This window comes from Coloeus monedula (assembly GCF_965178545.1).
Source record: "Coloeus monedula genome assembly, chromosome: 27".
Taxonomy (NCBI): Eukaryota; Metazoa; Chordata; class Aves; order Passeriformes; family Corvidae; genus Coloeus; species Coloeus monedula.
Window position 1 is genome coordinate 5,291,464 of NC_138807.1, and position 26,893 is coordinate 5,318,356.

The window sequence follows — 26,893 nt, forward strand, 5'->3', positions numbered from 1 at the left end:
CAAGAAGGTATTTTTGATGGATTTTGTATTTCTGACCCTCATAGAGGGTATTGGTTTGTATCTAGAGCCTTTCCAGAAAATTCCAATGTAAGAGGATATTCAAGGATATTCAATACATGACATTTTTTCTTCAAGATCTCAGTGTTCTTCAAATAAAAATTGCTGAAAACTTACTTGATTCCTGGAACTTCACAGGATTTAGGTCTCGATGACCCAGTCTAAAATAGAAGGAAGAGAGATTTAAAGGCAAAGATGCTGCTGGAGGGTATTGCCTAGGAGATATTTCAATTAGTAAGTTTAATTTAATCATTTCAATGTAAGATCTGGGAGCTCTTAAAAAGATATTTATCTTTTTTTGCTTTATTGGCCCAACAAATCTTAAATTTCAGGAGTTTCTCCTCATATAATCAAACCTGTGCATTCACACACACATAAAATCCTTTCTAATTTATTGTTCATTTTTTGTTTTTAAACAAAACATTTAATCTCCAATCTCTTCAAGTAGTTTGTTAATCCTGACAGAAATTAAAGCATGCATTTATCTAAATATGTTCAGAAAACAAAACCTCCACACTTTGAAATGTGCAATTCCCACCTTTTTAGTGTCCCAGCCTTGCTTAGAGAGGGTTTTGTCTGCATCAGAGGTGGTTTCCTCCATTCCAGGGACAGTCAGCAATAAAACTAAAAAACCAAGGAGATCAAAAGGAATCATTAATAATCAATAATATTCAGTTTCTCACCGAGACATTTTCAGATTGGAAGTTTAACCTTTGAAAAATTCTTATTAAGTTTAAATTATCAAGGAGGATGAAACAACTGCGCTCTATTATTTAAAAAACCAAGGTACCAGAAGCCAGACTGAAATTGTATTTCATTAATTAATTAAATCAGTGAGACTTTTAAAAAAACCACCCAAATAATACTTTCCAAACTTCTGGCCTCCAGTTTATTCTGCTCAGACGTCCATGGAAGGGTTTATTTGGGATCTGGTTTGCCCCATCTTTTGCACTTTGCACAAGTGATGTCCACCCTGAACACCTAAAGGGCTTCCAAGAGGACAATTCCAATGGGGAAAGTCCAATCCATCCTCCCTGGCATGGAGAAACACCACAAAGCTGCTACTTCCCCATAGCCCAAGGACATTTCTTTGTTCAACAACTGCAAGGTGACAAAGAAACAAAAAAAAAAAAAGCCCAGAGAGAGATGAATCAATGAAAACATTTCACACCGATGAGTGTAAATCCGTATTTATGGGATCCTGGTTAGGATGAGCATTTCCCAAGGTTTTCCAGCTCCAGGAGCACATGGAAGAGCTGCAGAACAGCACAGATGTGTCCAAGGGTTGTGCTGTCCGTTCTTAATCTCTGGGTGCTTGTTGAAGGATTAAATTTTACGAGTTTTTCTTAGGATCAGGGAATATTAAGGCTGGAAAAGACCTTTAGGAGATCATCAACCCCAGCCGTGCTTCCCGTTTTTCCCGAGCTGGAGCAGGCACAGGGCCCAGCAGAGGGCACCAGAACTGTGGGTGCCGGAGCTGCTCCAGCTTGGAATTGCTCCGGGGATGTTTGGAAGCGCTGCCTCCTCCCAGGGGAGGCTCCCTGGGGATCCTCAGGCCATAAATAAACACGGCACGAAGCCTTTGCTCCTTCCCGATCTCCAGTGTCCCTGATGGAAATGCTGGGAACTCCACACTGCTCCTGAAGTTCCTCCAGACCTCTGGGAGTGCTGAGAACTCAACACCAGAGTCCCACCAGCCCAGAGGATCCTCTCCAGGGCAAGAATGACAAAATTTAGGGCTCAGGAAAATGTTCTCCCTTAGTTTTGTGTCATTTTTCCTGGATTTCAGCACCCAGAAAGGTGAGTATGATCCAACTGTTGTGTCACAGGATGCAGGAAGTGTCAGCACTCCTGAATTTTACAAAGAGATGGAGCCCAATCCATGGGCATTCCATTGTTATAAATCTTTTTACCCTTTTCTTTGCTCACCTCTTTTCTGCTGCATGTCCTGTGACCCTCCTGAAAAGGACTCCTGCTGAGCTGGAGTCATGGTGCTCTGGTGCAAGGCAGAATCAGAATTCGTCCTGAGAGAAAGCAAAAACCACAACATTTTTATTGTCAGCTTCACTAAATAAAAGAATCTTCCTCTCAGATAAAAGCAACAACTCAGTAAAACCTCAATATTCTGCATTAAACCCCAAAAATCTATATGTGGCATAAAGCAGGCAGACTTTCCTTGTGAAACAATCAATTTGCAGAACAAATTAGTTCAAGTTTGAAGAGCAATTGTTTCAATAATGGGACTGAGAGGAACACAGGATAAATTGGTTGCCCTTGTAAGAACAGAGTTTTATCTGCTTTGTTCAGATTAAACACGATCAAATAATGCCATTTTTAAGATGTTTAGCCATACTTTGGTTATTGTGGTGGTTGAAGAACAAACCTTCCTGGTTGGGAGGGAGGAAAAGGAATGGTTCAGGATGTTGTGGAGATGGGAATTTTCATGGCCAACACATCTCATGATGAACTTTGTGAGTGTGGCCACCCTCGAAAACTTTGTGTTCCTTCCCATTGGAACATTCCCAGCCCAGCAGAGTTTCTGCACCCAGAGAAAAATCCAAGTCTTTTATAACTCAGTAATTTTGGGATATGCCTGGGAACATCTGGCAAGATTTAAAAGGACGACACTTGCTGACACACCTTCATTTTAAAGCTCAACTAAAACAAGCACGAATAGAATTAAAAACTCCATTTCTGAATTTAAAAAGGCACAATTTGCAACCATTCCACTGCAGCTGGAAGTGCTGCAGTGTCAGGGAACAGCCCCAAACCCCCCAGGATGGTGGCACCCACCTTCTCCAGCTCGTGTCCGACGGAGGTGACAGGTACACGGTGCCATAGGGGCAGCTGTCCACGTGGGCCAGGGTTAAGGCAGCAATGCTTCCCACTCAAGCAGGAAATCTCTTCCCAAGAATAATTCCAATGATGCTGTCAGAACCACTAAACTCACAGATTCTCTATGGGGAACTTTAAAATGACACTCAACACAAAATATTACCTGGATTGTTGTAATATTTGAGCAGTAAAAAATCTTCCTCCTTTTCCATGGATTTAGCTCCTCCCTAAGCAGCCCTGGTCCCTCCACCCCCTGTCACACATCCCCTCCAGCCCCATCAATCCCATCTGATTTTAAACCTGTCAGAAATGCTCAGCTCGTTCCTGTTCCCAAACGCCAAACAGGTGAATCAACCTGCACTGAAATGCACGAGGAGCTGCAAAGGATAATCCTGGGCTGGGTTTGCTCAGCTCTGAGGGAAACTCCATTTCCCCAAGTCAGCCCTGACCTTTCAGGGAATCATGGAGTGGTTTGGGCTGGAATTGAAGGATCCAGAGCTGGCAGTGAGGGTGCACCAGTCCTACTGTCCATGTCACCATTAAATGTGCCCAAACCAACCCCTGAGGACAGCACTCATCACCAGTATCCACTTGGACATTGAGCCATTGACCACAACTCTTTGGACACATCCATCCAGCCTGCTCCTGATCCACTGAGTGTCCAACCATCAAACCCAGTTTAGACAAAGGATATCCCATGGGACAGTGCTAATGTCTCCCACGAGCCCCGCTGCTGATGGCAGTAACCCCATCAGAGAAGGCCACCAAATTTATGGGGCACCTCTGCCCTGAGTGAAGCCCTGCTGGCTGTCACCAACCCATCCAAGCATCCCTCAGCTCCACATGGATCATTATTCCCACAGAAAGCTACGGAAAGGTGAACTCTTACTTTACAGACAGCGGCTATTTAGGGATTAGATCACAGCTCGGGACAAGCAGTGACACGGAGCTGGGAAGCGACTCCGCTGCCAGGTGAGGAGGGAAGGAGAAGGGAACTGTGCAAAAGGAAAGCAGTGCTGCTGCTCCAAGCCCTGCTCCCAAGGATATCTGCCTGCCGTGCTTATCCACGGAGAGGGGCCGGCGGTGGGGGGAGCCCAGGCGGTTCCGGTCCCGGTACACTCTGTCCACCAGCCCGTGGTGCCGCGTGGTCCTGCTCGTGTCCAGCGCCGACGACTGGAACGGAGTCTGGGAGAGACACAGGGATTATCCACAGGGAAACACCTCCACAGCCTGCCCAGAGCCTCCTCACACCTGTGCCAGGCTGGGTTATTCTAAGGAATCAGACTCCAGAAAAGATGTGGACGTTGTGCCATCCGTTTCTCCTCCGGCAGCTCTGGGGGAAGGCTCCCTCCTGCAGAAGGGGACCATGCTGGAGCTGCCCTGCCCTGCCTCAGCGCTGCCCTCACACCTTGGCATCCCTGAACCCCGGGTGTGAGCGTGGCAGGAGCTGCCAGCAGCTGTCCACATGCCCTTGGTGCAGCATGCAGGGTGCATCCAGGAGGAACATGCCGACATCCAGAGCCTGACTCCGAGGGCAGGAGATGCAGGGAGGAGATGCACGCTGAGCTCAGCATTCCCCAGGACACGCTGCCTTCTCTCAGGGCTTCCTCTCACCCCTCCTTGCAGCAGAATTATTTTAAGGGGACACTGAGAGAACGAAAAGAAAAAGAAAAGCAGTTTCCTTCCTCCTCTGTCTAGAACAAGTTACGGCATCTGATGGTTTTGAAGTGATCTGCAGCTCCTTCAGTGACCCGAGGTGGGATGATCCCACCTGGACTCTTATCAGCACTGACATCCTGAGCAGTTCCTTGTCAGCTGATGATTTCAGAGCAGGAGGATGGCAGGGAAAGGACAGGGAAGATGAATTCCCAGGCTAAACTGGAAAACTTTCACATTTTCCACAGCCTTTCCCAGTGTATACCTGGGGGGGGACAGAGGAAGTACCGAGGGGTCAATCTCTGCTCATACTCCACCAGCAATTTATGGGTCTCCAGGGAGAAAAAACCTCCCCAGCCCTGCACTCCTTGCCAATGTGAACAGCTTTGCTGAGTCCCTCAACACCATCTGTTTGGAAATCCAAAATTTCCTCCTCCATTCAGGTGCTGCACGTGGCAAATGCACTGTCCTGTCTGCCAAGCCATGGAACCATCTGGCTTCCACATTCATCCCTTTTTCTTTTGGGGTTTTTTTTTTTTGGTTTTTCTTTTTTTCCAAGTGTCAGCTTTGGCCATTGGAAAGATTATTTCTATAAAGCTTTGCATTTATTTTGAAAGGCTTTGTTTGTATTAACTTTTTAAAGAGTCTTTCTACTATTTTAAACTCTCTTCTCTTCAGCAAATATTGGGCTCCTCACCCTCTCTGCACATACGGGCTGTGTTAACAGAACTGCATGCACAGGGGCTGTGGTGTTTATTTTCTCACTTCAGGGCCAACGTTTTATATGCAGCAGAATATTTAAGGCAACAGGGGGCTAGAAAGGAGCACAGTGACTTTTTAATGGACTCTCAGCCCTTCAGATCATGGGGGTTTGTGCTTCACTTCTTCGCTTGTATGAAAGCTGAGAAATCTCAAATAAAATCTCAATTTTAAGGCTTTTAAATTCAAACACGGTGCTTTAATCTCTGCTGCAAGCACTGAACAACAATCCCCACACAGAAGTGGGAATATTCATCATTCCAAAGCAACAAAAGGTCTCAAACTCCTCCTTTGCTCTGTTGTTACAGCCCAAAAGGCAGCAAAATTTGCAAATACGTGCTTGGAAGGTCAACAGGAAAAGCAATTTCCTATGTCAGTGGTGTCACCACAGTGCTGCTAAAAAAGGAGCAGCCAGCCTGGAGCACAGGGAACACAGAGCTCACCCGGAATTTAAAGGAATTTTATATATATAAAACTATAAAGACAAAAAGTTCAATGTAGAACCAGCTACTTCTTAGGTTTTCCCCTTTTCTGGCATGAGTTCCTTATTAAAAACACAACAAAAATCTCATTTGAGTGCAGCAGTGGCACAAGTAAAGGTGGAACGTGTCCCAGCTCAGGGCTGAAGTTTAGAGAGAGAGGGATCTGGGGGCAGTGCTGTTCCCTGGCTTTCCAGGAACAAAGATCCCAAAAGAATCCTGAACTTAGGGAAATAGAAAACACCTGAGGAGATGGGTATCACCTCCAATAGGTCAGGCTTCTCTCAGCAACCTTCCTATAAAATGTATTTAGGGCCAAACACCAGGACAACATGCCTGGATTGAAATTCCCCATCCCTGCATGGCATGAGATATTTAACTACAGGGGGAAAAAAAGGATTAAAAAACAGATCTGAGCATCGATTTTATTTAGGAAAATTAAGAACTAAAAGGGTTTCAGCTCCCCTGAGAGAACGTTCAAGGGTTTGAGGCCAGACCCAAAGCCCCCCAAACCATGAAAAAAGCAGCTCAATACAGACAGGAAGGAAAAAGCTCAGTGCTCTCCAAGTGTCCTTTTAGGATTTAGCAAGAAATAAACCCAAGTGAGGTGGATGAGGGGGAAGGAGCAGTGGTACCTAGTGATAGTTGATATTTTGGTGCCTCCTGGTGCCAAGCAGGATTTGGGAATTCATTCTGCCCTTCCCCATGGAGTTTAACATGCAGGCTGAGTGCACATGCTCAGAGATTGCTGAAATCACAGGCCAAGACTGAATAATCCACTGTCTGCACCAAATAAACCCCCAATAAATCATAAAGAACCACATGACAGCAAGTCCAGGGAGTCTGCACAGGAATTATTTGCATGTTCCAGACTGGGATGCATGGCAAAACCTGTATTTATGTGCCAGCCCAGCAGTCCTGGGGAGCTGGGAGGTGAATCAAATAAATCCTGTGCATAGCAGAGCAGGTGTGCTGAAATACGTATCCACCTGGGCAAACAGGACCAGTCCTAAATACGTATTTGCACAAACCTAAATACTTGTTTACCAAAGAGACGGGAACTGCTCCAAAGGCTTCAGCCAGAGCTCCGTTGTGCTGCAAATCAAAGAAGCAGAGATGCTCAGACACCAACGCTCTCAGCAGGCACAACCACCCAGGCTCTGCCTCAGCATCTCCACACAATCCCAGAGTCATTTGCAGTCGTGCTTTGAGCTTAAAATTGGAAAAACCTGGAAAGCTTTCCCCACTGGTACAAACACATGGGGTTATTTTGTTGCTTGTCACCATTTGTTATCTGTAACAACATCAATTTGGGGATTTTTTTTTAGTGTGTGTGTGTGTGTGTAAAAATATAGGAAACCCCGGAGTTTAAGGACAGTTTGTTTCTGTCTCCTCCTCCAGTCATTCATAAATTTTTGAATATTCTCTTTCCAGCAGTCAGGATTAAAACAATCTAGGTAAAAACCACCAGTGATGGCCATCAAGCACAGAAATACTGAAATATTATTGCTTAAAAGGAATTCTGAACCTCCTTAACAAAAAGCTGAAGAGAAAAACTTGAACAGAGCAGACATTGTGGAGTAACACTGAGGTCTTCAATCCACTGCAAACCTCGGCTCTGTATGCCCCAAAGACTTAAAGATTTAAATAGATTTTTGCCTCTCCTCTTGCACAAGATTCAAGCTTTTAACCTGCCCAAATTCAGCTGTCTGCACCTATTTCAAGAGGCAGTTAGAGGTCAGCAAGTTTCTCCATCTTTATTAAGCACCCTTCATCAGAAAACCACAAACTGCAAAATTTCCTTCTCACCACATCCTCATGAGCTAAATTCTAACTGTTATTGCTCAAAAAAGGAAAACTAATGCAGAAATGTTCATTATTTTGAGCACTCTAAATCAACTAAATGTGGAAATCAGGAGTCCCCACAGGATCCCCCAACTAATCCTGTCCTTGGACAACATCCTCTGTCCAACGTGCTTCAAGCAGCAGAATATTCACCTGAAACTCTGCCTTTCTGTTTATGGTGCATCACCTCTGGTGCCACAAAACTCAGCCAGGACATTCTTACATTTCCTTTTCAGCCAGCCCCCCAGAAAGTGATTATTCTGACACCACTTTGTGTCCCACTCCGCTTCTCCTCTCCCAAAATTATTCCCACAGAACATGCACATCAATTCCTCCATCATCACCTTTATTTCCTTCCATTTTACTTTGAATTTACAGCATCTTCCCAGATTTCACTAGGAATTGCATCTCTCAGAGCATTCCTGACCCCAAAGCATCACAACCAGGGACAGGAGAACTAAAATCTACCACAACTATAATGAAAAAATACCCACATAACCCAATCCCATCTCAAAGGAGCAGAAGTTTTTAAACCAGGGTGCTGATTTCTGGACCAGCAGCTGCCTCAGGAGCTTAAACCAGCATTCAAGCACAGGATTCATGAACAAATCCAAGGAAAAACCCCTTGAACTTACCTGGAAGGGGAGATCCATGGCACTGTTCCCAATCTGGTTCACATTTGGCAGTGACCCCCCGTAGTACTGGCCACGACTCTGCCCCAGTTGCAAATACTGGGTTTTCTGCAGCTGTAGCTGAAAGAAAAGAAGGAGGAAAATGTAATTCCAACTGTTTTAACCAACACAACTTGACAGTGATCACTGAGAATGGAAACCATTAAAAGGCACAGGGCACAGATCCAACTTTTACAAATGAGGGTCAACCTTCTCCACAAGGTTCTTGCACCAGGAAAAGGGTTCAGGGATGGTCAGGGATGGTCAGGGGTGCTCAGGGGTGCTCAGGGATGTTCAAGGATGCTCTGGGATGTTCAGGGATGCTCAAGAATGTTCTGGGATGCTCAGGGGTGCTCAGGGATGTTCAAGGATGCTCTGGGATGTTCAGGGATGCTCAAGAATGTTCTGGGATGCTCAGGGATGCTCAGGGGTGCTCAAGGATGTTCAAGGATGCTCTGGGATAGTCAGGGATGCTCACGGGTGCTCAGGGATGTTCAAGGATGCTCTGGGATGGTCAGGGGTGCTCAGGGATGGTCAGGGATGCTCACAGGTGCTCAGGGATGTTCAAGGATGCTCTGGGATGGTCAGGGATGCTCAAGAATGTTCTGGGATGCTCAGGGATGCTCAGGGGTGCTCAGGGATGTTCAAGGATGCTCTGGGATGGTCAGGGGTGCTCAGGGATGGTCAGGGGTGCTCAGGGTGGTCAGGGGAGCTCAGGGTGGTCAGGGGAGCTCAGAGTGCCCACGCCAAGACAGGATGCAGAGAAAAGGCCCAGCCTGCTTATTCCATGCGAATACTTCGGGATGTATCCATGGATCACAGAATCCCAGGATGGTTTGGGGTGGAAGGACCTTGAAGCCCACTCAGTGCCACCCCTGCCATGGGCAGGGACACCTCCCACTGTGCCAGGCTGCTCCAACCTGGCCTTGGGCACTTCCAGGGATCCAGGGGCAGCCACAGCTTCTCTGGGAATTCCATCCCAACCCCTCCCCACCCTCCCAGGGAAGAACACTGTATTACAATAGTCCCTGAATACAAGCTCACCCTGAGGACAGCTCACGCATTTTCCTGACATTCAAACAATTCCTAGAAAACTCAAATACCTTTTATTCACAGAATTTCCCCCAGAAGCCACCGATTTCCAACTGCACAGACAGCTAAAATCTCTGTGCTTGAGCTGAGGGACCAAACTAATCCCTGATTTAGGAGATGACTCGTGGAGATGAAACCTCTCCACAGATCCCAGAATCTCAGGATCATTTAGGTGGGAAAACAGCCCCAAGATCGTGTCCAGCCTTTGACAGGGTGCTCTCAAAAGCCTCAGCTATTTGGACAAGACACCATTCACTCAGTGGCTGAGGGTTTTTTTCTTCCCAAAAGGGCAGATAATCCCCTCAGGCTGAAGATTTATAAAATACTCCCAGTTTTCCCTATCAAATGGCTCAGAAAGATCCCATCCAAGGAGTGGGAAAGCCCCCCCTGCTTTTCTTGTGCAATCTTTAGCCACGCAATTCCTGAAGCAAGACATGAAATTAGAGAAACCCTGTGCTGGTATCACTTAGTGAGTCACAGCCCCTCCAACTCAGAGCACAAAAAGCACAATATCAGAACTAGCTGTGCTTTTTCCCTGGCCCCTGCATATGTTTTTGTTGTTAAAAAAAAAAAAAAATTAAAAAGCCTTGTTTGGGATTTGGGCCAAACACTGAAGTAACTATTTCAACAGGTGTTGGTTTCCTTTCAAGAACCTCCGAAAGGCACCCAGGGAGGAGGGGGTGGCTTTGTGTTTTTTCAGCGTTTGGGCTTTTCTCAGGATATACCCACCTCAAAGCAGCACAGGACAGGGAGGTCACGAGCATTTGTCTTTCTGCTGCACTTGAGCATGGAAATGAGGCAACCCCAGAGCTGGGGAGCCGAGCCTGTGCACTGCCTTGGCTCTATCATTAATTTTAGCAACGCTCCCTTCGATAAACACTCCTGGAGATCTGTGCCAAAAATAAGAGAAGTGATTGCTGCTTATTGCTCTCATCCATCACCACACCGGCGGGGAGAGCTGGGCTCGCTCCTCTGCTCAGCCTCCTGCCTTTCAAGAGAGAGTGGCCCCCAGACTCCACATTTATTGGAGCCCATCAACAACTGCCACTTGCAATCTGGGAAGATCAAGTGTAAGCAGAGCAGGATTTGTGTCCTGAACGCCTCCAAGCTCCAGCTTTTGAGCTGGAAAAAAAAAGTTTGTTTGAATCTTAGGACCTTGCTGTCATTCCAGCAGGAAATTGGGAATGAAATCAGCTCCAGTTTTTCCCTTCTCAGCAAACAAAAAAAGCTGCAAATTTCTCTGTCGTGCTCTGAGGTACCTCAGTGCTCAGAGGGAAACAACGCTGAAATCCAGAACAAAAGTTTGAGAAGGGACCTTAAATATTATTTAATTCCACCCCACACCTTCCACCATCCCAGTTTGCTCCAACCTGGCCTTGGACACTTCCAGGGATGGGAAATCCACAATTTCTCTGGGCAGCCTCTGCCAGGGCCTCCCCACCCTTTAGGAAAACAGAAGATGTTGTGACTAAAACGAAATTTCTTTTTCCTCTCCATCCATCCTGCGAGGTAGAGCAGGTACAGGGCATAACAGGGGATGAGGTTTTAAGAGGGGTTTGATTTTCAAAGAAAACAACAAAAAGAAAAAGCCTTTTCTTAACAGAAAAATTCTGATTACTCTTCAAACATTACCAAGGCTCACGGCAGCCCCAGAGTTATCTCCTGGGGTTGGATTCAATTAGTGCAACTTGGATTCTGGATGAATTTAGATAGGGAAGGATGATAAGGAATTACTTAGTGCTCACCAGATTTATTAATTTCATGAACCACGAGAACTCGGTGCCTCTACATCCCAGCTTTTCCATTTCTCTATGGTGTGGCTGAGAGAGCAGCTCCCTGACAGCTGAAAATATTGCTAAATATCCCAGCTCTCTCCCAAGAAAGCTTTTGGTAAGGAAACAGCTTTTGCTTGTTAAACCACTTTATTTCTGCTTGGTTTTTCTTGTTCTGAAGAAATGTTCCCCAAACGCCAGGTCCAAATGGAATCTGTAATTTTCCTTCCACTAGCACTTCTCTTACTCCACTTAACTTTAAATCTTCATTTTTTTTCTTTAAACTCCTATTTAATCCTGAAAAATTAAGTAATTTACGTGAACATTTATATGAAATACATCAATTTTTCCACTTGGGTTACCATTTGCTGGACACATGGCTGTGTTTGTAGGGAGAGATTCAAGTTCTACAATTAAAAAAATAACAAATAAAGACAGAAACAAAACCTTAAATACAAATCCAGTTTTCCTACAGACTTTCTAAGTGACCAAAATATGCAGATGGGAATCACATGAAGCATTTATTATGAATTCAACACTTCAAGTTATTGAAAATCTTCCCACAAAAATTCTGAGTAAATACAAATTTGTGGGCAGAACTTACTGGGAAGTTTGGCAGTTTGGGCACTGTAAATCAACCAAAATCCACTGTAAAGGTTTCTTTTAAAATGCCTTTTTTAACACATGAAATTTGGACTGCCATAACCATAATAAAAGGGTGGAGTGTCCGTTTGATAAAACCCTGAGATATCTGATGACTACAGGAAGCAAAGATTTTGTGATAACGGCTTTTTCACCGCCTTGCAGTTTCCATACCAAGCTTTCTTATAACTTCATTTTTTTCCCTTGAAAAAACCCGTTCTCTTTAGCACCTCCAGCCTAATAAGCAGCAAAACCGGTGCAGATTAAAATTAGAAAAGTATTATTAAAGCCTAATTGGGACTTAAATTCTGCAGGCAGGATTAAGTGGAAGTTTTAGAGGCTGCATTATTGGTAAATCCCGTTGTGCTCAGCAGCGTTCGGTTGGACAGGGCTGAATTTTCCCAGGGAAGTTTTCACCTGGAGCACCCAGCCCCGCTGCAGGATTTGGGCTTGGTGTCAGGACTGGATTTTTGATGGGAGAGATTTCCCAGTGCCTGTGCTGAGAGGAAGCAGAAGGCAAAGAGGCTCCCAAAGTTCTGGCCTGGCTTCTCTCTGCAGTGTGGAATTAAACACCAAGTCAAACAAACCCTGCAGTTCCTCGGTGCATTCCCAGCGGGATTGGCTTCTTCAAAGGGAGATTTCTCCCCATTCACAATCCTCGTGTTGATAAGAAAAGCAAATAAAAGCTTAAAAAGAAAGAGACCTTAACAGCAATTTAATGATTCGAGTTTAGATTTAGTGGCAGCGCTGCCACGAGCTACAAATCACCTCATTAACCCTTTCACTACTTAAAATGTTCTTTAAGGTGCCAAAAACTCTCCAACAATGAGCTCTGACCACCCAGAGTTTGGCTCCTCAAGGGAACCCTTTTCTGTTAACAGTCCAAAAGTCACGTTAAAATCCGAATTTCAAACACTCAGCACTACTCAAACAACTGCTGAAATTAATACACATTCAAATAACTGCTCATTTATGAAACTACCCTCCCTGAAAACTGCCTGGGATTTCTTTAATTCGATGAGGAAGGAATCACAAATGAATAAGAGAAAATCCTGGTAAGCCAAGGAAAAGGAAATTTCTGTGTTGGCCACAATTTCGTTAATTCCAGGTGCCTCTCCCCAGCCCCAACCTGAAAATCAAAATCAATAATGAGACACAAAGTTCTGAGCACAGACCAAGTTTCAAGGGCAGAGGATTTGGTTTTAGACCCCAAACTGTTCCCATCTCGGGATCCTCCTGGAAAATGGGAATAATCCCACCAGAAGAATTTTGAAAAGGTTTTGGAACTCCTCATACTCCTTCCCTGCAGGTTTAATTAACTCATCAGCAACTCAAAGTTTGAGTGGTGCTCCAAGCCTGGAGCAACCCAGGGAAAAGTGGGGATAAATGAAGATATTCCAGATATTCCAGAGGCTCCCAATCAGCCACCACCACCAACAGATCTCACTGGGGGAATGAGGATAAATTAATTAAAATATCCTGCTGCTCCCAGAGAGGAGATGAACGAAGATTGGAAAGACTTCTGGAATGCCTGACCTTTTAATCTCTTTAATACTTTTAGAGCTTGGGTGAATACTGATTGCTTTTATAACTTTATTGTGTTTTGGATAATTTATTGCAAACAATTACAAATACTTCCATTATTTACATGTACTGACCTAAATTCACCCCTGCTGTTATCAAATAGTTCAACAGGTGGCTGAAGAGATGGATTTGCAAGTTTAGCTTTTTATTTTAATTTCCCATGTAATTAAAAATTAATATTACGAAATCTGACAACAGCAATACTTTTCACCCCAGCAGGCACCTGTAATATGTAAATAATAGAGTTTATCTTCAATGCCCTGATAAACGGGGGAAATCAACCTTCTGGTGCAAACCCACATGTTTTTAATTGTCTTTCAGAGCACCTCAGAGAAAGAAAAGGTGTGATAACAGCAAACCACAGCTCAAATTCTGCGATAAACCACCCCGATCCTCTAGGAAAGGGCTCGAGACAGAGGGAGATAAAAAATATCTGGGATTCCAGCGAGGTGAGCAGGCTGCTGTCAGCTGAGAGATAAAAAAGAGGACTCTGAAATCCAAATCAGTGCCTGTGTGAGCACACTGAGAGTGGCACTGGAGCTTTCTTTGGGAATAATCGGCCTTTCAGGGCCACAAGGAAGAGGGATGGGATCCAGAGAGCACAGGCAGCTCCTTCGCTCCCCCCAGCCTCATTTATCAGGGATAAAGAGGAGAGGAGCCTTTGCATTTCTCTCTCACTGGGCTGTCACACTCAGGAAGAAGGCAGATTTCTAAAGTCACCGATTTCCTGCAGTTTCCAGCCGTGCTCCAAGAGCAGCAGAGCTCCAAAGGCGCAGCTGTTCCTCCCAGGAAGGAGGGTAAAGGAAATGAAGGCTGAAGTTGAGAGGAAAGGGATAATCCACAGTGAGAGCAGCTGCTCTGCCTGCCTCACTTGGGAGTTCACAGATTCCAGCAGCAGCTTGTAACAAAATGTTTTGCAACGGTTTGGGGGGGCGGGTTGAATTTTCAGGGTGTTTTTAGTGTCATAGAAGTGAAGATTTGAAGGCTGGCTCCGGACAGAGGAGCGAGGACAAGCCCAGCAAAAGTTTCCCTTGTTGCCTGTGCCAATCCTTGCTGGCCTCCCAAGGATCTTGGTGTCCTGGAGCGATGGATTTTGCAGGGAATGGGACAAGCAAGCCAAAACAGGAAGCCAAATGTCTACTAGAAACTACGTGAAAATTACCCCGAAAAACTGCAGACATATGGGATGAACTGGATGTGACCCCAGACTCGTGGAACTGCTACATCATTGTTTACTCCTCCATCACCACAACTGTCACTCCAGTCACTTTTAAGGACTTGTTCCATTATCCCATCGTCGTGTCAGGACACAAACACAGCTCTCAGGCCAACCAAACGCAGCCAGGAAGAACAAAAATGCAGGAAAAAGCCAAAAAAAAAGCATTTTTGTTCCTCTTTTTTTTCTGAAGGGAAGGAAGCTGTTGTAATATCTTGGAATTTAGCAGCCACAAAAGAGCAGCAGCTTTGTTTCTGCCACACCGAGACACTTCCCAAGCAACTCCTTCCTTCAGAGCTGAGCTGAGAACACAAGGCCAGCCTTGATTTTCAGGGATTTTGATTTTCACCAGGATACAAGAGTTTTCCCAATGCACTGAAACACACAAATTTTCTCCACAATTTCAGGAATTAACAACAGAACAGGAGGTGACATCTCCAAGGACGAGCAGCAAAGGGTTGTGCTGCTGCCTGGGAGTCTCCCAGCTCAGCACAGAGCGAAGGGGAAGCAAAATCCTCCTCTTCAATCTCATGGAATGAAACAGCAGCTCTACGAAAAAACCAACTGGGATTCAGAGAAAGGTGTTTTCATCATCAGAGTAATGAAAACTGCCAGTCACAGGGAAGGGCACAGCGAGGCAGCTGACTTAAGACTTTATAAATCTGATTATTTTTAAGGTTACCTGATAGCATCGCTTCAATCCTGCACTTCCAGTGGCTTACCAGGAAAATCCTGAGGTCTCAAAGGCTGCAACACCTGCAGGAGGCCCCTGCAGCTGCTTAAAAACCTCTCCAAAATTAAGGCAGAACTACAAATTCTGTGCTCTGACAGAGGGGAAGGAGATGATGGAGTAAATTCTTATCTCCAGTCTGTGATAACCAGAGGAACGCATTCCCACCCTTTGGATTTGGGATTAAAACTACGTCCTTTGTGCCGGCTGCACGTCCATGAAGCAGAGAATCGGGAGACCAGGATCACTTTGTCTTTGCTATCATCAAACTTTGGTCACTTGGGTGACTTGTGGAGAACAGGAGACAAAGCAAACCCAGAATGGAACCCCAAAAAACAACCCCAAAAAGCAGAGACACGGCCCTACCCCGGAGAGCTGAGGCGTAACACATCACTAATTACTATAAATCAACCTAAAATGAATTTATCACAGAAAAGGCTGAGTTAGAAGGGACCCATCAGGATCAAGCCCAACTCCTGGCCATGCACAGGACATCCCAAGAATCTCAACTCTTCAATCCAAATAATCCTTTGTTAAGAGCATTACAGTCCAGTCAAATAAATTTCATTCATAAGAGCTGAGATGTTATTGATCAGCAAAGCCTGGGCAGGAATCATCTGAGCCCCAGCCAAGCCCCAGCACTGCACTTTTAGCACTCCAAGAGAGCCAATTATTACTCATGAGTTCATGTTTTCTTCACCTTCCTGTTGAAGGGATTATTTAAGACTTCAAATCACTTAACTGGATTGTTTTGTCCTGTTATGAGTCATCTCCAAATTCCAAGGCCCCCATTAGCTTCTCCTTCAGGAGCTGCGAGCAACTCCCCCGATTGCCTGAGCTATAAAACCGTGAGGAAACGGGGCTGTAAAAATCACCCAGGCTCGGACCTCTCCCCCCAGCTGCCTCCTCCAATTCATGTGAAAGTGGAAAGATCTCACACCCCAACACTATTCACAACTCCCCCAAATCCACACTGCACTCAAATCCTTTTTTCTTGTGAACCCAAAGAAAACAAACCAGAAAGAGGAGGGGAGAGAGGCGGCAACAGCATTTAATGCTGTGGTCATTTTTTATTCTTTATTTCTGTTTTATTTATTTTGTAAAGCACTTCTTTAAACACGAACTTCATTTTTTCTCCCCAAAATGAATTAATATGAACCATTTGGGGGTCGAGGGCAAAGAATCCTTACGAACACACCTTGCAGGATTGGAATAAATAAATCAAGCCATAATAATAAAGAATAAAACTTAATGCACAGGCTGTGACTCCGTGTTTAAAACCACTTTGCTATTTCTGGTGAACAAAGGTTTACTGTTTAAAACTTCACAGTCACAACTGAGGAGCAAAAACAGGATACAGCAAACTGGAGCCTTAAAATAGTGACTATTCTTCCGAGTTGTGCTCTATCGCCGGGCAGGGAGCCAAGCAAAGCTACAACAGGCACCAAACCTGATTTGAGAGCTTTGAAAAACAAACCCCAGCCCGTGGCAGCTCAGCAAGTGCCACCCTCCTTCCCTGCGAGGCTTTCAGCGAGAGGGAGGCGGGGATGCTGCTGATAATTCAATATAATGCAGAGGACAGGGCTCCTACTTGAAGCTCATTTATTATTTGATATCCAGAAGGCAAAGAATTCTCTTGGTTATATTTAGATGTAGCTCGACACTCTCCAAATCTTGTTTATTTCTGTGAGCATTATTAGCTAACAATGTGCTCTTAAAGAAAATATTCCTTCTGAGCAGGCATCTGATGCAGAATGCCAGGGAACAATCGTCCAGCTTCAATAAAAAGTTCCTCAACCATCCCCATTCCTCCTATTGAAACGCCTCAGAAAAGCTGAAATAAAAGCAGAGATGCCCTCATTAAGTAAGATAAAAATAGCTTTTATGTTCCATTTTTTATTTTTAGCTAAAGAATGAAAATTCAGTTATGTAACCCTACAAGTTTCGTAAATTAGGAGCCAAGCAGGGCATGTTTGCACACTTTGGGGTTCAGGGGCACCTCACTCTGCCCTGAGAGTGGCCAAAAGCTACAGAAAATTGTTTGGAGCTTGAAAAATGTGGCATCAGCCAACGCTTCAGGTATCAAAAATATCCAAAACAACATCAGAGTCCAAATTCTTCGAATGCAAAAGGCTCATTCAGCACAATCATCTGCCTGAACCAGAGGCAAATCTAATTACAAGGAGAAGGTCAATCAGACATTTGAATCTGAGCTGGCTGCTGGAAACTTGTGCAATATTTAAGATATTAAATAAATATTAAATAAGATATTCTCTATCCCTCTTGCTGTCAGGAGTAGAATCTACACTGAGACTCTGCAAGGAATAAAAAGGTGAGAAGTCAGGGTATGAAACAATCCCTGCCTTCCCTTCTCCCAGGGAGGATTTTTATTCCTTTAATCCAGCTTACAGATGTTGAAATCCCACTTTGAGGCTCCAGAGCTGGAAAAATCTCCTGCACAGCTTCACAAGCTGCTCCTCCAACAGGTCTGAAGAGGCCCCATCCTGTCACCAACAACTGCTCCTCTGTCTGAGGTGGGAGCTATCACCATCTGCCTGGAAATTCATATATTTTGGGTATCAACTCCAATTCCCTCCCCTCCGAGACCTCGGCCGTCCAAGGAAAATAATATTCACATAAATAGTAATAGCTGGGTATCAAAATTAATTGAAAATTCATCTAACAGAGCTGCAGTGTGCAGTTAACACATCTTACTACTCTGGAGTGATAAGTAACCGTAGTAAAAACACCAGTGAGCAGCCCAGCAGGGAGAGCACAGAGGAGATTTTCCCAATCATCAGGAAAAGTGATAGAGCAGGCAGAGGAAGTAAAAGACACTTGGAGAAAATCTGCCTGTGAAGCAGAGACTTTTTAGCCAAGGCTTGTGAAGGGCTGTGGAATTACTGCTGCAGCCTCAAGCTGCAGCACTTCAGCCTCCTCCATTATTTAAGAGCTGTTTTTTGTGGGTGTGTGGTGTTGTTGTTTGATTGCAAAGGATTGTTCTGGTACACGGGGAAGAATTTTCAGCTCCCAAGAAATAATTTGCAAAACAAGACTGTTATCAACACTTGCTTACAACTTTGTATTTTATAAAGTCCCAAGGAGATCAAGCCAGAACATCTCCAACTGATGAAGAGGGGCTTTTGCAGTGCTCCCTTGGCTCCACAAGCACTGCTGGAGATCCTCATGGATCCTCATTCCTGGATATCACTTCCAACAGCACGAAATGCAAATCATTTCAAACAAATCAAAGCAGCACTTTAAATATTAACTCCAGGAAGTATCAGAGATGCTGATAATAAAGACTCACATCCAGCTGCCACCTCAAGCTCACAGAATTCCAGAATGGTTTGGGTTGGAAGGGACATTAAGAATCATTCAAGTGTCACCCCATGGGCAAGGACACTTCCACCATCCCAGGCTGCTCCAACCCTGTCCAAGCTGGCCCTGGACACTTCCAGGGACGGGGCATCAAAGCCTTGGGGACCACATTTGCTTAACAAAATGCGAGGAGTTGAGACCAAAAGAAAAAAAGGGAAGCAGCAGCGAGGTCACAGCTGGTCACTGCCGCAAAATGAACCCTGTTCCCAAAAAATCTACCTGATTTTGAATTTGCTGCTTTTCACTCCCTCACTTGAACCCCTCAGCAACAGCTCCTGCAGCACAGCTACAAAAACACCGGGGTAGAACTCCAGCCATCACAACAGGGATGGTTTTAAACCAGAAAAGTTTATTTTCTTTACTTTTTTTTTTTTAAGATACAGCCTTACATTTGCTGAAAAGTGCCCTGAAGTCTGCTTGAGTTTCAGATTCTGCATTAGGCACAAAAATATCGATGCCAGTGTGGAACAGAGCATTAGGGAGTGATCGATGCTGTCGGGGCCATTGACCAAACTGCCCTTCCACTGCTCAAGAAAATGTTCCTTTGCAATTACAGATGGATAATGGAGAACACAGATAAATATTTAGCTTTTAAGACATGTTGGTTAAATCCCTATTGATCATTTTTGAGAGGATGCCTATTTTTTGCCAAATCAGTGTTTGATTACCACTACAATGAAAGTGCTCGATAACACTTGATAATTTCACAGAATCACAGAATCCCAGACTGGTTTAGGTTGGAAGGACCTTAAAATCATCAACTTCCACCCCGTGCTATGGGCAGGGACACCTTCCACCATCCCAGGGTGCTCCAAGCCCCCGGCCTTGGACATTACCAGGGGTGGGAAATCCACAGCTTATCCGAGCAACCCCTGCCAGGGCCTCCCTGCCCTCACTGAGAGGAATTTCTTACAGAAAATTCACACACTTGGATGGAGCAGGAAATCTGAGTTAAAACTCACCCCAAAAGCCCCAAACCCATGGGTTTGATTTAATCTGGTCCATCCCTGCTGCACCCACACGTGGACTGAACAAGGTGCTGGACACAGGAGTGAAAGCTCCCACTGAAATGTCCCCAACGCTGCTGCCTCAGCAAAGAGTCAGGGCTTTGATATTCCTAAAGTGCAGGAAGTGCTTCCTAACCAAAATCAATGGTATTGATAAATTGATTATAAAGTGGAGAACAAACTGTTAGTGAGAGGAGCAGGGGGGTTGATGGATGGCAGATTTAAATCAACCTTGTTTCCGAGATCGTTACAAAAATAAAAATGCAGTTTACGTGATAAAAAAATTAGATAAGAACTAATCTGATTAAGAAACCCAAGAACAGGTAAAAATGGTTCCCAAGCCCACGTCCTCACATAACCACAACCACGTTCTGGGCTTTCCAGGCCTGGGGTTTCCCCCTCCTTTTCCTTTGTGCTGGGAGGAACTTTTTTTTTTTCCATTCCATCTCCCAGATCCTGAAGACAGTTTGCCCTCAGGCCACATTGCTACAAAAATCATTTTTCAATACCAAATATTCTTGAAAACTACTTTGAGGCACAATTCCTGTGGCTCTGTTTTGTGGGGTGATGTTTTACTCACGCAGAGATCCTCGTTCACCCCTGGCCTGCACAGAACTCAGATTAACACAGCACCAACCCCTCCTGTCCCCCGAGGGCTTTGGAACCTTTGTAACTTCTGCAGTCACAGCTAGAACTCAAAGACAGCACTACAAATTTCAATTTCTGACTAGAAAACCGAGAGAATCCGTACCCACACCTACCACTTTTCAGTGTAACCACAGGCCCAGCTCCCCTCTGCACAAACATCTCTGCAGCTTGTTCTGAGGGGAAAACCCCAAATCAACCCCAAAGAGCTGGAAGAACCGACTGTACCTCACCTTGAGAAAAAACCCTCTTCCTAAATGAGCACCTTCTATAAATGCAAATTACCACCCAATGCTGATGCTAAATAAAACTGAAACGCAGCAGCCGGAGCTGAGTCCCACATGTTCACCCTGAGAATTACAACCAAACACCCAAAATGCAGCAGTTGTACAATTCAGCCTCATGTGCTGCCAGATCCTTCCGAGCTCTGCTACATCATTAACACCGAGGGATTTGGCCACTGCACACAGAAAGACTTTGTCCAGCAGCAGCTGGGCTGTGTGGGAGTGATGGGACAATCAGTAAAAAAGTCACTGTCTCCTTAAAAAGCGAAAACAAAAAAAAAATCCAACAAAACCTGCCTGGGTTTGCCAGAAGAAACCTTCCCCTGCTCACTGAGTGCAGTGAGTTTCCCAGGATGGCACAGCAGAGCCGGCTCCCTGTTTACCTTGGACAGCTCAGGCAGGCTGAGGAAAGCCAAGGGTTGCACAAGAACAGAGACTCTTTGTGCCCTGGCAGGTCACCTCTGCCTCTCACTCTGCTGATCTACAAACATTCTTTCAAAGAATTAAGGGCACTGCTTGCTCACCCAGCCTGTGATGCCACAGCCCGAGGTCACAGCACCTGGAGCATCTCTGGGGGTTTCAAACTCCCTGCTTTAGTTGGGGGTCCTGCTTCATGATGTCAACAAAGTTCACAGGACACAAGGAAACGGCTCCAAGCTTTCCAGGTTGGACATCAGGAGGAATTTCTCCGTGGAAAGGGTGGTCAGGTATTGGAGGGGCTGCCCAGGGAGGTTTGGAGTCCCCAGTCCTGGAGGTATCCAAGGAAGGACTGGACGTGGCACTCAGTGCTCTGGGACAAGGTGGGGATGGGCCACAGGTTGGGCTTGATGGGCTTGGAGGGCTTTTCCAAACCTGGTGATCCTGGGATTCATCAGAGACACCAGTGAGTGATCACAGATGAAGCCTAAATCACTCATTTCTTGGTCTGGAAATGTGCAAACTCAGGGTCCAAACTTTGTATCTGGGAAAGTTAATGGAAAAAAAATACCTTCTAGAGCTTGAAAAATTCACATTTGTGTTTGGAGAGAAACTCACTTTTAACCTGACCTGCCAGCTGGAAGCATCAATCTCTGTGCTAGGAGGGCTCAGTCCTGATTTTGATGCATTTCTTTAATATCCCTCAGACATTCAAAACCACTCTTACGTCATTAGGAATTTCTTTTGTATCACATCATTTAATAAAAACCTGCTGAAGACATCAGGAACCATTGCAGCTTTGTATCATCATCATCATCATTAGCATTTCTCATTTTTAAAAGCAGATTAGCATTCCTGATTTAACTAGGCTTTTAAATACTGTTTTGCATATTATCTACATCCAACGCTGAGCTGGGGATGTACAGAGACATTCTGATCTCTTCCACAGCCAACAGGAACCAGAAAACCACTGAGTGTCTCATTTTTAAGTACAAATTTTGTGGCAGGGGGATGTGTGTGGGTCTTACACACACACCATCACAAACTACGGGGTTTTACTTTATTTTTATTTCATTCTACTTCTGTCAAATCTATGCCATTACGACATATTCCACTTGACAAAACCAAACTTCAGCAGGATTTTGTATTAAAATAACCCAGGTTTAAAATACAAACACCGTGTTTTTACTTCACATGGTTTTCAGGAACTCACAAAAGCCACACAGAACTTTGGATAACACCTAAAAATACAAGCAAAGGGTGATGAAATTTTGCATAATGTTTCCAAACATCACCATTAAGCTGGGTTTAATTCCCTGGGTGTCGGGGTTGAGCAGGTGGGGCTGGGAGACAGCACCCACTGGCAGGTTTTTGGAGTTTGGGGGGGTCTTTTATTTTCCAAGGTAAGACTTCAAGGCCCATCAGAGGGAGCTCAAACACAGTTCTGGCTGAAAGCCCTCAAAATTAAGTGACTTTAGGTGAATATTTAAAAAAAAAAAAAAAAAGCAATCCTGGAAACCTGAGAAAATCTCCAAGTGAACAAGAACCACCCTTAAAATGCAGGTCACAAATTGTCTTTAAAGATCTTACATTTTTCTGCATTTCAAGAGTCACATATTGAAGGGCTCAGCACTATCTGCGTTAGCTGCACGTTAATTTTTTGGTTAATTACAATTTGAAAGGGCAGCAACAGCCTTGGATGAGTAAATAGATGCATCAAAGCATCCCTGGGCTGAGTTACACCAGAAATTGAGACAAGCCCTGGTAAACAACCCCAGAAATCAGTGCAGTCCTGAAATTCCAAACCTCACAGAAAAAAAAGAAAGGAGCAGAGCCACAAACAAAAAACAGGAGTCAATGTCACAGAGGAAAAAAAACAACTCCCCCTCTCCTCTTCTCACCCACTTTGTTACTATGGGACTGGCAGAAAGCTCTGGATTATAAACACCAAGGTCCCACTCACAAGACAATTAAGCAGCTCCAGAGCTTCCATCGACCACCCACCTCCGCTCTGCGCAAGGTCTGCGCCTCCCAGCAGAGCTGAAATGCCAAAAATCCACTGTGCCAGCTGAAAAACAGGACTCTGCTGCTCCACACAACAGGGAAACCCTTTGGAAAACAAAGTTTACTCTTCCTCAAATGAATTTTTTTGTATTTTCTGAGGGCAGTAAAGGAGGGGTTGATACAACACTCTGGTGAGAAAGATGGATCAGAACTTAAAAATCCCACACGGATCCAAGAGCATAAATAGGTGGGAGATGACCAAGACAGAAAGGAAGCTCAGAGGAGGAACAGTGAATTTCTGCCTCTGCTCTGACCAGTAACCAACAATAAAGCAGACAAGATGGTAAACATTGCAAAAAGACAATTACTAATAATGAAAAGGCAACAGAAAATTTGGGCTGCTTCCACCAACTGAGTAAGGCGTTTTCAAACTGACAGCAACGTGCTGCTTGCCAAATGAAAATGAGAGCAAACAGCAAAGTTGTGCTTAACCCCTTTTTGCTTTTATGCTGCATTTTAAACCCAGATGAAATCATGGAATTTGAAAGAAAAAGTCTACAAAGGAGACATTTTACTCAGCTCTCTGGTCAGTGTTTCCATCACTTCAGTACCCAGAATGCTCAGAAAAGTTATTCATCTTGGGTTCTTTCCTCAAAACCAGGTTCTTGAAAGTGTGATGGGTTTCCAAGTGCAAAACCCAAGTTAGGAACGCTCGGATCTGGGAGAAACTGAAATGGGATTGAGGAGAAATGAGTCTGGATTCTGACTTCTCTTGCAGAAGGTGAGAGCTAAACGTGTGAGCTAACTGAAGGACAACCTGCAACTGCAGATTCCAAGAACTCCCTCAGGAACACCCAGCTCTGGAGCGGCAGCAAGGATTGACCACTGAAGGCAAAATCCCAGGATACTGGGCCACACAGGTGTGAGAAACAAAATGATTCCAGTGACCACAAACACCTCCAAATTCTCCTCACTGTGGTCCCGACCAACTCCAGCAGGAACATCCAACATCCAGGTGAGCACGAGCAGAGCTCCAGCCTCACACCTTCCCAGGCAGGTGCCTTTCCTTTACATCCAACCAGCAGCACCAATTCAAAACAAATATTTACCCTCTCCTGACACGGAGGAATAAAAGGAAACCTTTTACTGCAAATCCAACTGTGTGTTCTGTTGTTCCTGCAAAGCTTCAGCCGCAAACAGGCTCGTAAATTTTCTTGAAACAGTTAAAAACAAAACACTGACACAAGCAGGTGAGACAAGAACAGAACAGAACAGAACAGCTCTGACATCCCTGAATCTGGACCAGAAAAGGCATCTCGTGCCCGGAAAGCTCATTCGTTATGCCGGGAATTTCTGCTGATGGGCTTTGCAGAGACACCACCAGCCAAGGGAGGCTTTGGAAGTGCAGCAATTTGCACCTACGACAACTGGAGTGTAACGGGAACAACACCAGCGACAGGGAGTCCGGCAGCTCCCGCCCGTGGGTGCTCCGTGCCCACACTCGGAGCACAGCGGGGATGCTCCGGGGGCTTCTGAGGGACCCCAACCGGGGTCTGCCCCGGGCTGAGGAACCAGGAGCCCACCGCAGACTCCAGTGAAGGAACCGCGACACCTGCTCAGAGCTGCGACCCAACCTCAGCTCCCGGCCTGTGCCGGGATGAGGAGCTGGAGAACCCTCCAGGCGAGGCTGAAGGAACCGGGATTCCCCTCAGACCTGGGACTGTCCCGGGATGAGGAGCTGGGGAACCCTCAGATCGGGGGAATGGAACCAGAACCCCCTCAGACCCCAGTGAAGGAACTGAGATCCCTTCAGAACCGGGGCCTGTCCAGAGGTGATGGAACCGGGATCCCCCCTCAGACCTGGGCCTGTCCCGGGGTGATGCAATTGGGATCTCCCCTCAGACACCGGCAAAGCATCCGGGATCCCCCTCCGACCTAGGGCCGGTCCCGGTGTGACGAACCGGGACCCTCCTCAGCCCCCTCGCAGGGAACACGGGGGTGCCCCCGCCGCAGCCCAGCCCAGCGCAGCCCCCTCCCCGCCGGGCCCACTACGGCCGTGCGGTGATGCCGCTGCCCCGACCCTCCGGCGGGGGGGACCGGGACCTCCCCCCGCGGCAGGTGTCGGTCACCGGATGATGCTGCGGGCCCGGTGGGCCCCGGTGGGCGGCGCGGGCCGGGCCCGGTGGCGCGAAACCGGGGGTGGGGGGGAACGGGGGCCGTGAGGGGGGGGCTGAGGGGGACCTTCCCCCCCCCCCCGCGGGCGCCGCCCGCCCCCGCCAGGGGGCGCTGCCCGCCCCGCCCGCCGCGCGCCGCCGCTGCCCCCGGCCCGAGGGGCTCCGCGGGGGGGGCGCCGCCCCTCACACCCCCCCCCCGCCCGCCTCAGCCGGGGGCGGCGGCGCCGAGTCTCACCCGGTGCGCGCGGGTCAGGCTCAGGTCCTTCATGACCTCCTCGAAGGCCGCCGTCTCCTCCGCCTGCTTCTGGTTGTGCAGCGCGATCTTCTCGCTGAATTTCCGCGGGTTGTTCGAGGCCGCCATCTTCCCCCGTCCGCATCCCCCTCCCCGCGGCCGAGGGGGGGCGACGCGCATGCGCCGGCCCAGGGAGGGGGGGGCGGCCTCAAGGCGCCTGCGCGGCGGCGGCGGGGGGGGGGCGGGAGGGGGCGGTGAGGGGGCGGAGGTTGCGCATGCGCGGGGCCGGGCGCGCGCGGGAGGGACGGCGAGGGCGGGGGCGCGCGCGCGTGCGCGGGGCCGGGGCTTCCCCCGGGGCGGGGGCGCGCGGGGCCCGGGCCCGGTCCCTGTCCCCAAACCTGCCCCCAAACCGGCCTCTGCCCCGCTCCCTGTCCCCAAACCTGTCCCCAAACCGGCCTCTGCCCCGCTCCCTGTCCCCAAACCGGCCTCTGCCCCGCTCCCTGTCCCCAAACCTGTCCCCAAACCGGCCTCTGCCCCGCTCCCTGTCCCCAAACCTGTCCCCAAACCGGCCTCTGCCCCGCTCCCTGTCCCCAAACCTGTCCCCAAACCGGCCTCTGCCCCGCTCCCCGTTCCTGTCCCCAAACCGGCCTCTGCCCCGCTCCCCGTTCCTGTCCCCCATCCCTGTCTCTGCCACCGGTCCGGTCCCGGTCCCGGTCCCTGTTCCCATCTCTGCCTCCATCCCTGTCCCGTTCCCTCCGTGGTGGCTGCTCAGTCTCCTGCTGAAAAATCGACTTTATTGATGCTCCCTCTTCACTGAAATGACAGAAATTCAGGAGGTCCCGACTTTGTTGATCAGGATTTCATGCAAAAATCACCTGCAACTGCAAAGAAATCACCCTGACTTCTCCTGCACGCCTCGATTTATTTCTTTTTAATACCTTCAGCAGGAAACTCGGGCTTTGGACTCGTAGGTGGCCGTCTGTCCTGAGGGATGGACACAGCAGAGCTTGGAATCGCACTGGGATGTGAACCAGGGGAGGGTCACAGGACCGTGGATGCTGCTCCATCAAGGGCCAGGAATAATTAACAATTCTCACAGATAATGAGAACGGGCTTGGGAAACAGAGTCCTGCCTTTTCAGTGAAACAGGAGCTTCAAAGCACAACAGGACCTCCTGGGATTTTATCGCATCCTCGGGGGTCTTCCTGCCGAGTTGTCAGCTCCTGCTGTTGTCACCGGGTTGTCCCTTGTCCCCTGCTGTGCCACACGGGTCCCTGTGCCCTTTGTCAGGCGGGCTTGGTGCCAATTCACAGCCTCTGGCAGAGGGGCATCACGACTCGAGAAACCCACCCAGGTGAAGAGAAAGGTTGAGCCTGAGGACTAATTAACATGAGAAGAGAGAGAATCGATG

The 26,893-nt window shown here is 46.9% G+C and overlaps 1 protein-coding gene across 1 annotated transcript in view; it reads right to left on the reverse strand.

The window, feature by feature from the left end:
• CRTC1 (CREB regulated transcription coactivator 1) overlaps positions 1 to 25,618 on the reverse strand; it is a 41,370-nt gene extending 15,752 nt beyond the window's left edge. Inside the window, exons 1-7 of the mRNA XM_082297778.1 lie at positions 25,486 to 25,618; positions 8,267 to 8,383; positions 3,923 to 4,077; positions 2,851 to 2,904; positions 1,987 to 2,081; positions 596 to 681; positions 175 to 218 (exon numbers count right to left, since the gene is read on the reverse strand). Coding sequence (XP_082153904.1) covers positions 175 to 218; positions 596 to 681; positions 1,987 to 2,081; positions 2,851 to 2,904; positions 3,923 to 4,077; positions 8,267 to 8,383; positions 25,486 to 25,611 — 677 coding nt within the window. The 5' untranslated portion in view covers positions 25,612 to 25,618. The remainder of the gene's footprint in view (positions 1 to 174; positions 219 to 595; positions 682 to 1,986; positions 2,082 to 2,850; positions 2,905 to 3,922; positions 4,078 to 8,266; positions 8,384 to 25,485) is intronic.
• Positions 25,619 to 26,893: the final 1,275 nt, after the last annotated feature.